General features: G+C 34.0%; 1 protein-coding gene across 2 annotated transcripts in view; it reads right to left on the bottom strand.

Annotated features, from left to right (window-relative positions):
* Window positions 1–13,567, bottom strand: part of ATAD2B (ATPase family AAA domain containing 2B) — a 162,654-nt gene that overhangs the window by 40,709 nt on the left and 108,378 nt on the right. For both annotated transcript variants that reach the window (XM_027033279.2, XM_027033280.2), the window contains exon 19: window positions 5,607–5,792. In XM_027033279.2, the coding sequence (XP_026889080.1) occupies window positions 5,607–5,792 (186 nt within the window). The remainder of the gene's footprint in view (window positions 1–5,606; window positions 5,793–13,567) is intronic.

Here is a 13,567-nt window from a genome sequence, read left to right as displayed (position 1 = left end):
TTTCCTAGAGCCTAAATGTCCATCAACTGATGAATGGATAAAGAAGATGTGGTTTATATATACAATGGAATACTACTTGGCAATGAGAAAGAATGAAATCTTGCAGCAACGTGGATGGAACTGAAGGGTAGTATGCAAAGTGAAATAAGTCAGGCACAGAAAGACAGATACCATATGTTTTCACTCCTATGTGGATCTTGAGAAACTTAACAGAAGACCATGGGGGAGGGGAAAGGGGAAAAAAATAGTTACAAAGAGAGAGGGAGAGAGGCAAACCATGAGAGACTCCTAAATACAGAGAACAAACTGAGGGTGGATGGAGGAGGGGAGCAGAGGAGAGGGGAAAATGGGTGATGGGCATTGAGGAGGGCACTTGTTGGGATGAGCACTGGGTGTCGTATGTAAGTGATGAATCACGGGAATCTACCCCCAAAACCAAGAACATACTGTACACACTGTATGTTAGCCAATTTGACAATAAAATAAAAAAATAAATATAAAACACACAAAAAATATTTAAATAAAATAAAATAAATTCACCAATCACAAAAAAAATAAAAAAAATAAAAATCCCTTTCCTATGCTCAATCCTCAGTTCTTTTTTCTAATTCTCCTGAATGAAGAGAAATAACTTGCTATTCCCATGTATCTCAACTAACATTCTCCAACTATCCTCAGAGTCTACAAGGTCCACAAAAGTAAATTTACTTACATTAGAATTTTGCAATAAAAGAAATCAGGCTAAGCAGGAGTTAAAACCAACGTGGTGATTTAGTGGCAAATTCCTATTTTTTATGCAACAAACATTTAGTAGGTAATTCCAACGTGTCAAGAAGTGGAAAAGTGAAGGCCGTAGCACAATCCCCTCTTCTCAAAGAGCTTGTGGTCTAGGGTCAGAGGTTCTCAAACATTTTAGTCTCAGGACCTATTAAACTCTTAAAAACTATTCAGGAATCCAAAAGAGCTTCTGTGTATGTGGTTTACATCTGTCAATAATTATGTGTTAAAATTAAAACCAAGAGCATTCCAAATTATGTATACACTTAAAAACCAATTACATGACACTGAAAATAAATTTAAAAAACAAAACACATTCTCTTGGGGCACCTGGGTGGCTCAGTCAGTTAAGTGTCTGACTTTGGCTTAGGTCATGATCTGTAGGTCTTAGATCATGGGTCTGTAAGTTCGAGACCTACATGGGACTCTGCTGACAGCTTCGGATTCTGTGTCTCCCTCCCTCTCTGCCCCCCCCCCCACTCACGCTCTGCGTCTCTGTCTCGGTCTCTCTCAAAAATAAACATTAAAAAATGAAAAAAGAAAAGGGGCATCTGGGTGGCTCAGTCAGTTGAGCAGCTGACTTCATCTCAGGTCATGCATGATCTCACGACTGGTCAGTTTGAGCCCCATGTCAGGCTCTGTGCTGACAACTCGGAGCCTGAAGCCAGTTTCAGATTCTGTCTCCCTCTCTCTCTGCCCCTCCTCCCCCAAATGAAATAAACATTAAAAAAAATTTTTAAGAAAAACAAAAAATACATTCTCTTGAAAAATGTGTTTTTCTGAATTATAAAATATAATAAATATAAAATAAAATTTAGTGAGAAAAGTGGCATTGTTTTACATTTCCTCAAATCTCTTTAATGTCTAGCTTAATGAGAGACAACAGGATTCTCATTTCTGTTTCCATATTTAATGTTACAATATGTTGTTTTGATTGAAGTACATGAAGAAAACCCATATTCAAGCAGGTATGTAGTTGGAAAAAAGAGGAATGTGACAACTCCCTGAAAGTCTTATGGGGCACACAAAAGTCCTTTTTTTTTTGATCAAACACCTCATCAGTAAAAAATTTTAAAATACTCATTCCAGTATATGCATATTTATTTAAATATAATATTCCACTGATATTACTATTTCTATTATAAAACATATATATAAAATACTTAAGATAATATGAAGACTAAAAATGAGTAAAAGTTCTAATTTTTTTTCAATATTCCAATGTACTGACTTGAGTACAAACTTACTTTGGGGACTACTGGATTAGGGGAGATATACATACAAAGAAACATCTACAAGAGACTGTTAAAGAGCTCTAAAAGATGAGATTGTTATTTTGTCGGAGAGAAAGAAAGTTATATTCCGAATAAAACATTACCTCTATGGTAACTAATTCTTTTTTGGTTTTGTTCTATTTTAAAAACTGAGTATAGAACCTTTCCTTTTCACCTCTGAATGAGTTTATTTTCTGAGAATAACAATTCAGAAAATAGAGATAAATGAAAATTGCTATAATCTTAATACCCAGAAATAATTGCTATTTACACTTATTAATAGTTATATACGTATGCAAATAACTTGACATATAATACTATATGGTTATATGTATAGCATAATACTATACTGGTTACTGTATTTTTTTAACAACGTATTCACATCTTTTCACATTTTTTTTTTTTAATTTTATTTTTACGTAATCTCTACATCCAACATGGGGCTTGAACTCACACCCCTGTGATCAAGAGTCACACACTATACTGACTGAGCCAGCCAGGCACCCCATGACATTATTGTTTACATCAATATTACATTATTTCATGGAAGAAATCTACTACAACGTAACCAATCCCCTACAACAGGACATTTAGATAGTTTCCAATCTATGACGAAAGGCTATAATAAATATTCTTGTATTTTTTGTGTGGTCTGCACAGTATCTTTGTGTTAGTCCATGAACAACTCTTTGGATAATTACTCATAAATGGTACTGCTGAGCCAACATGTATGTACACATTTAAGTCTATTACCTGGACTGCCCTGGAGAGATTTATTTAACTGTTTTTTATATTTGCCTATTTGATAGGTTAAAATTTACATTTCACTTTTATTTTAAATTATCCACTGTATTGGAGCACCTGGCTGGCTCAGTCTGTAGAGCATGCGACTCCTGATCTTGGGGTTGTAAGTTCGAGCCCCACGTTGGGTGCAGAGATTTCTTTAAAAAAACAAAATCATTAAAAAAAATTATCTACTGTACTGTCTTAAATGGACTCTAGTAATTGGCCATTTCTTTCTTTTCGAATCACTTGGTTTTCTGTCTACTTCATCTCTTCTATAGATCTGGCACTTTGCTAACCTACAGTTACTTACTGTGCAACTCTCCATGTTTTTCATTCATTCCCCAAATATTTATCAATATGTGCTAAGTATTATTCACTACTATCTCAGTTTGTGACCTAAACAAAGCAAGAATTCTAATGGTAAAGCTGAAATTTAAATGAAAGGCTTGGGGGTACCTGCGTGGCTCAGTTGGTTAAACGTCCAACTCTTGGTTTTGGCTCAGGTCATGATCTCATGGTTTGTGAGTTCGAGCCCTGCATCGGGCTCCATGCAGACCGTGCAGAAGCTGCTTGGGATTCTCTCTCCCTCTCTCTCTCTGTCCCTCCCCTGCTCATGCTCTCTCTCTCTCTCTCTCTCTCAAAATAAATAAATAAACCTTAAAAATAAATAAATAAATGCAAGGCTTGGAGGCAGAGAAGGATTTCCTAAGAACAGTATGTATAAAACATGTTATGTAATGAGTAATCCAAGAGAATTTTCATAATCTTCACCCCACAAATGTGATGACAGATTTAGTAGCTACTTGATTAGTAAGAGTAAAGAATACAGAAAACAAAGGGAGGAAAAAGAACTGACATTTCATGATTCAACACTAGTAAATCTCTAATATTTTAGCTACTAATTAAGGTTACTGGCACACAAATAATGAATAAATTGGATCCATTAAAAATATGACAATATAACAACACAGCAGATTTGTATGATCTAATGTTAGCCTTAAAAAAACTACCAACAGCGGGACGGATACCTGGCTGGCTCAGTTAACAAGCACGCAACTCTTGATCTCAGGGTAATGAGTTCGAGCCCCACAATGGGTGTAGAAATCACTATATACTAAACTTAAAAAAAAACAAACAAAAAACCAACAACCAACAGTAAAATAGCATGTGAACAGACAACAGGAGTAGGCAAAATTGCTATATCAAGAAACTGGGTTCATAATACTTTTATTTACAAATTTTTCAAACAATGTAAGGAAAACATCAGTTAATTATATATTCCTAACCAGAAACCTTAATTACCCAAATTTTCTTTTTTTTTCCTAAAAATATTTATTCATTTTTGAGAGAGAAAGAAAGAGACAGAACACAAGCAAGGGAGAGGCAGAGAGAGAGGGAGACAAAGAATCTGAAGCAGGCTCCAGGCTCCAGGTTGTCAGCACACAGCCTGACCCAGGGTTTGAACTCATGAGCTGCAAGATCATGACCTGAGCCAAAGTCCGACCCCTAACCAACTGAGCCACCCAGGCGCCCCAATTATCTTCCTCTCTCATAAAATTGTAATAAAACTACTTGACAGGGAGGATCTAATTTTTAAAAGTGGCTCCTAGGTTATGTCCAGGTTTAATCCATTTAAATCAATTTCAAGTACATTCCTACTTCATAATACCAAATATTTTATAACTCTGGTTTCCAAAATAAGTTCACATATACTATGTCACACCAACAAGCCTCTTACCATCCACATTTTATAGATGAGGAAACTGAGGCTATTCTGGGTCCAAATATTTACCCAAAATCAAAAGACTTGTAGAGTAAGTCAGTACAAGTTGGGTTTTCTGACTCTTACTACACATAGCATTCTAGTAAACTTTATTGGCCCCATGACAAAAAGAAAAAATTATAATTAATGGTCTTAACTAATATCAGATTATGAATAACCAAAAATGAATTATACTACATTTAATATACTTTTCTTACAAAAATCAGTACGTGTACAAGTCAACTTTAACAAGATAGCTAACAAGTGCTAAACAGAAGATATCAGTTAACAGATATCTTAATCATAAAATGCTGCATAATCAAGATTTACATTATAGCATTTAAAACATGCAAAATCTTTTCTATAAACTGTGTCACCTGGGCAAAATATTTCTAAGCATTTCTAAAGGTGATAATTTCAAGACCTAGTAAGCACAGGGTGTTAAAAACACAATTTTTTAAATATCAATTTTATTCACATGAGTTGACTACTATTTTTTTCTGAAACAAATGTGATTTTACCTTTGATTCTAATATATTAAATATGAGTCGGCTTTGAACTCAAAAACTACATATCAGATTTTAAAAATATGCACACTAGTAGTAATAGTCAAATTACCATGATGCTACCACCTGAAAGGTCAAATCCCACCAAATTATCTACCAGACGGTAAGGACGAGAAGGCTAATTGTAATGGAACCGACTGTGATAGAGCCTAGGCCTTCTGAGTACATACCACACATATGTCGGGCTCTGGGACAAACATGATTTATCTCAGTCTTCACAGCAACAGTGACAAATTTATCACTGTTATATCAAAAAAGAAAATGAAACTTCAATCATTAGCTAACTTGCTTAAGTCACAGTGCTAACAAGTGGTATAACAAGGCATGAACCTAAACAGTATTTATTTTGTTAAATAAGTAAATTTATTAAATAAATTTAAATGTGTACAATTTACAAGATCAACTATTTTAAAACAGTAAGATAAATATTTAATCACTTACCTCTTCAGGCAGTTCACTGTACATGGTTTCAGAGGTAGACAATAAAAATATAGGTGAAAATGATGGTATATCTTGTAGCAATGTCAGAAAAGTTGCTCTCACAGTTTCACTGACAGCTTCCCACCAGTCACCAATGTGAGGCATGTAAACAATACTAGGTACTGTTCTTCGAGCTTCACGAAAAATCTAATTAAGGAAAGAACTGGCATTAAAAATTCAAACTGAAAAGAATGTTCAAATTGATACTATTCTAAAGTTTACTTAGTAACCCCCAAATACATGAAATGTGTCAGGCCTGTGACTGTAATTATTCTCAGCTCAAATATTTAAGCTGTTCAAGATGTGATGCATAAGCCTCACATATAGCTTCTATCTACCCTTGCTCCACCTAAAAAAAGAAGGGTTTTTTTTTTTGCCATTTTATTATTTCTATTCAGTACTTATTAATAATATAAAGGTATCAAATTGTTCCACTTATCTATCATGTAAAGATAACAAAGCAAAACACCATTATAAAATATGCTGCAAATAAAGAGATAAACATGCACCAACATGTCACCCAAGTCAGAATGAGATCAGTAAGCACAAAGAAGAAAAGAAATAGTTTCTGTGTTTGTGCACATTCCCTAAAATCACTAAATATATGGATTAAATATTTTCACCACGATGCATCACCCTAGGGCTTAAGATTATGAACTACCTACTGAACCACTTGTTTACCTCCTATCACCTTAATTCAATCCTCCATAGAGCAGTCACAAAATACCCTCACATCACTAAAGAGCAATAAGTAAATTAGCAAAAAGCTCTGAGACACTCCCATCGTCAGAAAATACAAAATAAAGTTTCCTCAGGTGTTAAAAAAGAATCCTAACCATAGCTTCAGTCACACTCTGCCAACACATGCCAATAAGGACCGGGTTGGCTATTAGTAAGTTGCCAAGCAGAAGTATTGCCCTTTACAAAGATGTCAACAATAGCTCAATGGCCCATCAACAAATTCTTGTGGGATGATATGGCATCTCTTCAATACTTCTAACAAATGAAAGAATAAATGTAAAAATCTTCCTTCAATTTATTTCAGAATTCCATTTCTAAAATTCTCTACTACTTCCCTTTAAACATGTTTCAATTAACCTGTATAATGTGCAAGATCGAGAAATAATGATCTAGTATTTAAAATGATTAGGATTATTAGAAATGTTCCTGAGAATCAAAATGATTATTTTTCTTTAATGAATAAGCCTATCACTTGCATGAATTTTTCAAATGCTACATTTTATAAAGCTTTAAACATTCTGTGTAAAATAAAATGTATTGCCAATTTAATAAACCAGATGGAAGATGCTCAAATAAAAAATTTCCCCCAAATTGGAAATGTAGATGTTATGATCACTCACATCAAAAGTAATATTTGCTCCTTCCCTTCCTTTAATATTTGCATATCCACCAATCCAGAACAGTTGTACAGTACAACTCCAGGACTCTCAAATTTTGACCTTTTCTGCAAACACGCACCCTCTTATCCTGGATCTTGAAAATCCAAGGATTATTGTTTTCCAAAGTTCTTGTAGAAGATTCATAAGAGAAAAACAAGCATAAATATTGGCAAAAGGAAGGAACCACACAGGAGCACAAAGGCAAGTGAGGCATTTAATTTCCACCCCCCCAAAAAGAAAAAAATTGCTACATGCCACCCAAATCAGGGATGGTATGTGGAGGACAATAACCGATGCCTTTTGTCTTTCCAATTCCCACTCTGTGCTAGTAAAACTAGGGAGAGTCAGCAGGGAGAGAATGGTGATTACATGAAAAACACTAATGAGCTTATAAAACTTACTGAGAAACCTCACAAAACTAACCACCTAATTCAGCCATGCAAGTTTACCACATGCCCAAGGAGAGATGAGAAAACATGCCTTTAAAAAAAACAAAATGTAGCCTCTCATTCTAGTACTTGTAGGTTAGGTTTTCTAGAAACAGTTGTTGAGAACATCTAGTTGCTAATAAGTATCAAAGAGTAAGGGCAAAGCAACAGAAGGTTAAGTGATAAAAACTTTATAGAGCCAGAAATTAAATAATGCAGGACTATAGGTGTTTTAACTCATTTGCAAGGCTGAACTAGAAACATATGCATCACCAGCTCTGAAAGAGTTGAGGGTTGTTTTTTTTTTTTTTTCTATTTCTTTCCTCTTTTCATTCAATTCTCCCCAGAACAACAGAATGAACAGGATATTCTATTGATCTTATCTCTAAAGACTTTAGGAAAGTATCTTTATCAGTGAAATTTTAAAAAATTATACTTGAAAACCTAAAGGGGGAAAACAAGAAAGAAAAAAGTCTAAGACAAATATAGAAAAATAAAAAAGGCTTAGGCTTATCCATGAATGTATAATTACCTAATTTTACAATTAATCTGACTACATGCAATATTAATAGCCAGGGGCTATTTTCAGAATTTTTTTCCTAAGCCTTTACAGGAAAAATATCTGTAATTTCTAGAAAAATTTAAAATCACTACTAAAACAAGTTTTATTTTTAATTCCTTACTCCATGTGATCTCAGAACATTTAAACTTTCATAATTTCTTTAAATATATAGCCAACCTGGTTCTAATTCTAATTCTCCAGTTTTTGTAATGAAAATTCAAAAAAGAATGGTCTAAAAACAGTATTTTAAAATTCAGAAAAAAAGTTTAATCATATCGTGATTTTTCCATAATGTAAAAGTAGCTCTTCAGCAGTTTGCTGGTAACTTTTAAAGTTGTGGAATAACATACACTCCCTGAAATCAATTAACCAGATCCAGAGTAGAAAAATAAAGCCTAGTTTTAGTGAAGCGGCAACTGTCTTGGGAACAAGTGATGCCATTTGATAACTAGAAAAATACTCACCTATAGGGTGTCTTGGATTGGTGGATGTGCAAGGTGTAGTAGAAAACAGAAAAACTGTTATAGAGAAAAAAAGACAGTAGGCCAAATTACTGAACCAACCGTTCAAAACACCTCTGACATGACCAGCACTCTTGCACAAATAAAATGAACAAACACCAGTGTATGTGAACTGTTCATTTTGATTCTTTAAACAATATATTTTACTTCCTTCTGGCTTCTTCCTGCCACAGACATCATGGTCCCTTGTGTAACTGTTTTAAAGGTTTATTAAAAAAAAAAAAAAAAAAAGTACAAACTACTTCCTATGAATATTAAAGATATGAAAGAAAAAAATCAGGCCACTGAAGTTAAAAGTATCCACACAAAGCAGCACTAATTATATAAACTGAACCTATATTTATAAAAGTTCTTATCATCTCAAAAGCTAAACTTTCAAGTCAGTATTTTAGCCAGCAAATTAAAGTATGTGGTGCATGAAATTTTACTGTACTTTAAAAATTAAGTCTATACAGCCCATAACAAGCCATTTTCTTGAGAAACTGAAAACTGGAGTAATTTTAAACACAAATGTAAATGAAGCAGAAAGCTCATGCCAGCGCAGCTTTCACTTTCCTAAAAGAAGCTCTATAAGAAAGAGAGAAACAATTCTGTCATCAATAAACTTCCAGAATTTGTCTTGGTCATGTTGTAGTACTAGGAATGTGCTAACATTGTAAAAGAGAGAGAAAAGAAAAATCTTGGGGGCTAAAATATTCTTGATTTTTATAAAAATTAAAAAGTATTATTAATATACACTATTAAAATAAGTATTTAATTCCTTAGACCATACTATCATAAATATTAATAATATATCTGCAATACTAATAACTTCATGTCATATCCATCACTTTACTCCATTTATATTCTATTCACCTAAGATTTATCGAGCATCTCTGTGAAAAGGAGGCAACGTCTAGAATCAGGATGCAAGAAATAAAGTGCTGAATTTCTTTAAGCATACAAATCAGCCTATTATAAAACATAACTATACTAGACTTTCTGATCGATGATTGTAATATAAAGCAACATTTTATGAAAATTAAGTCACCCAAATTCTTTTTCTGTTATTTTCATTGCCTAAAAGTTTTAAGAATTTCAGTAAATGTGATATGACAAACTCTGGACCAGGATAATTTAACTTTTTTACAACTTAAGAAAAAAAAAAAGGTTGTTGCTATGGTAAAACACAGAAACCCATGTGCACAAACCAAGAGTACCCAAAGTATACACAGAATGCTATGGAGAAATCCAGAAACCCTTATGCATAAACACAAGAGCATCCAAAGAATACACATAGGTAAGTATGTTAATTCCTTCCTGCTACTTAACCAAAAAGGATTTTCCTTGAACATTTCCAAATACAATTTCTTTCTGGGTAAAGAAAAATATTGCAATTTTCACCAAAAAAAAAAAAAAAAAAAGAAAAAGAAAAGACCTTATTGACTAAATTATTTGTAACAACATATAATATCCAAACTCCAAAGCTTGTGGCACACAATATATAAATTTATCAATTCAATCATTAATGAAAAAGAAAATACACTTATCAATTCTGATTTCCTAAATCAACAGTAGAAATAATATAAATAATACATTTGAAGATGTCAGAAAAAGGGAATCATAGCTGTTCTTTGGTTTTCTAGAGTGTTAATACAGATAAGTCTTTTACTACAGTTACTAACATCTCCAGCTTTGTTTTAGGTCTCAGTAACTACTTGTGAATTTTACTCAACAACCATAAATCTTCCAGGCTACCCCAGGCTTTTCCATTCTCCTTCCAGAGCTTTTGAGAGACTATAAAATACTCAGTAACATAGATAGATAGATAGATAGATAGATAGATAGATAGATAGATAGATACATACATACATACATACATACATACATACATACATACATAGACAGGCAGACAGATAGATAGATACAGACATACACACAGACAGACAAAACCACTTTATGAATTCTGGCAATTGTTTTCAGTAATAAATGTCTAGTGTCCAGTTATCACCCAAAGTACTAAATCTCCAAGTGTGACTGATCTCTAAAGACCTAGAATAGTAACACCTGGATTCAGGTTTAAAGCACATATTCCTGGGGCTCACCCCAAATTTAAAGAATCAGAATTCCTGGGTGTAGAGCCAGGGAATAAGAAATTTTAACAAGCACTCCCAGAAGAGGCTTATAGCCACTAAATCTTAAGAAACAATGACAAAACCCTATAGTAGACACGAATTCCTCTACCATTTTCACACACTTTGTAATATTCATCATCAGCTGAGACAATACGAAGGAGAAAAGAAGGATTAATATATATATGCTTGTATGTGGATATGTTTTAAAGAAAAGACAATTAAAAATGTATAAAGAACTATAAACTGGGCTCTTCCCCTTTCCCATCTTATCATATATATAAATACAGCCCTTTAAAAGTAACTGAAGACTTCTTTCCTTTAAGATTACTTTTCATGTTTGTATCACACTATTAAATAATCCAATTTAATTTATATTAAGTATCTTAGAGACTAGAGAAAAGAGAAAAACACAGAAGAATAATGTGCCACAGACGAAACCACATCTATTTTGAGAAAATCCTGCCTATAGGAAGACTAGCTCTCAAGAGAAGTAAGGCAAAAGAAAGGGAATACAGAACAGAGGAATAGAAAGAAGAGGCTTTTATTCTTTCCAGCATTTTTATTTTTGTTTGTTTTTTCTTCAAATTTTTATTTAAATTTTAGTTAACATACTGTGCAATATTGGTTTCAGGAGCAGAATTCAGTGGTTCATCACTTACATACAACACCCAGTGCTCATCATAAGAATTGTCCACCCTACTTAATACCCACCACCTCTTTCCAACATTTTAGCACCTGACTAGTATGCTCTCTTACCTAGGACTTTTATGCCTTCTTCTACCCAGTTACAGATCCACAAATTAAGAAAAAACTCTTGGGGTGCCTTGGTGGCTCAGTCAGTTAAGTGTCAGACTCTGGATTTCGGTTCAGGTCACAATCTCACAGTTTGTGGGTTTGAGCCCCACATCGGGGCTCTGCACTGACAGTGAGAAGTCTGCTTGGGATTTTCTCTGCCCCCTCTTTCTGCCCCTCCCCAACTCGTGCACATGCTTGCTCTCACTCTCTCTCTCAAAATAAATAAATAAACTTAAAATAAAAAAAGGTAAGAAAAAATTCCTCAGTTTTATTACATAATAGTCTCCTTTTAAATAATTTTTTAGGGGGCACCTGGGTGGCCCAGTTGGTTAAGCATCCAATTTCAGCTCAGGTCATGATCTCATGGGTTTGTAGGTTTGAGCCCCACATCAGGCTCTCTGCTGTCAGCACAGAATCTTGCTTTGGATCCTTGACCTTCTTGCTCTCTCCCCCCTCCCTTGCTCCCTCCCCCTCTCTCTTTCTCTCTTCCTCTTAAATAAAAATAAACATTTGGGGCGCCTGGGTGGCTCAGTCAGTTAAGTATCCAACTTTAGCTCAGGTCAAGATCTCACTGTTTGTGAGTTCAAGCCCCGCGTTGGGCTCTGTGCTGACAGATGAGAGCCTGGAGCTTGCTTTGGATTCTGTGGCTCCCTCTCTCTCAGTCCTTCCCCCACTCGTACTGTCTCTATCTCTCAAAAGATGAATAAATGTAAAAAAAAAAAAAAAAAAAATTTATAAAAAATAAACATTTAATAAATAAATCTGGGGAGCGACAGTAATATATTTACGATTTAAAATAACTTTAAAAATGCACTTAAGATACAAATAATCAGGGATTAATCAAGACAGTTTATCTGGTCTCTGGCCAATGTTCAGAAGTCCGAGCTTCAGCTACCATAGCTACAAAATTCTGACTCAGTCCTGAGCAGACTAGACACCCAGGTGTGGTCACTCAAGAATAAGCATTACTTCTAACCCACAATCTTGTAGGCAAAAGCAAGGAACAGAAGACTTCTTGATGTACTAAATGCAGTGTAACACAACCAAAATAATAAATGTTAAGTTTTTCTTCCTTTACACTGCCAAGGGACATCTCTCTCTACCCTCTCCAAGAACACAACAAAAAAGTAAAAGCCAGGAACTGAGTAAGAGACCAAAAAGTATACAGTTAGAATTCAAATTTGGCCCAATGATGCCCAGTAGAATACAAAAAAAAATATCCTAGTTTCTCAGTAATACCAACATATGATTTACTACAATGGATCCTAAGTATCTCCTCACCTAATACTCAATAATGGATTTATGAACATGTATATACATGTATTAGCCATAAAGAACAGCTATACACAGAATACCGTCTCACTTTGAAAATGTTCCTCTTTCAGAGTGATTTTCTTCAGTTTGCTCCATACTGTCAAATAACACATGTCAAAGAAAGAAATCTAAACTGTACAACAGAGTGTAACCTAAAATGAAAAAGTTTTATTCATTTCCCAATTCTCTAAATTCCTTCCCCAAAGCCAAAGCAATGATTATTAACAGTTTTTTAGGATATTCTTGCACACGATTTATATATAAAAGCATGAATATACATTTTTAAGGTTTTTTACACAAAGATTCTATTTTAATAGACCAATTTATGACTTGCTTTTTTCACAAATATCTCCTTCATCTCTCCATATCAGCCTTATGTAAATTTACCTCATTCTTGTTAATGACCTCATAATATGTAAGGATATACCATAATTTATCACAGCCCATCCATCATTAAATGACATTTAGTTTGTTGGTCTTATTTAGTTTGGGAATTCCATACAATGCTGTGAGAAATGTCCTTGTACATTCAGCAGTGACTATTAGATCTAATACATCTTTAGGAAAAATTCCTTAATGTAAAATTCCTGGAACAAAAGGAATATGTTCTTAAAATTTTTTTAAATGGTGTCAATGACTCTAAAATCATCAGGCATCATCAAGCTTTTTATTTTTACAAACCAGACAGTTGCTTCAAAATAGTATCGTGTTGCCTTTTTAAAAAACATTTTTTTTAAATGTTTTTATTTCTTTTTGAGACAGAAAGAGACAGAGCATGAGCAGGGGAG

This window comes from Acinonyx jubatus, chromosome A3 (assembly GCF_027475565.1).
Source record: "Acinonyx jubatus isolate Ajub_Pintada_27869175 chromosome A3, VMU_Ajub_asm_v1.0, whole genome shotgun sequence".
NCBI classification, from domain to species: domain Eukaryota; kingdom Metazoa; phylum Chordata; class Mammalia; order Carnivora; family Felidae; genus Acinonyx; species Acinonyx jubatus.
The sequence above is the reverse complement of the archived record's forward strand: the minus strand, read 5'-3'. Positions and strand labels throughout refer to the sequence as shown.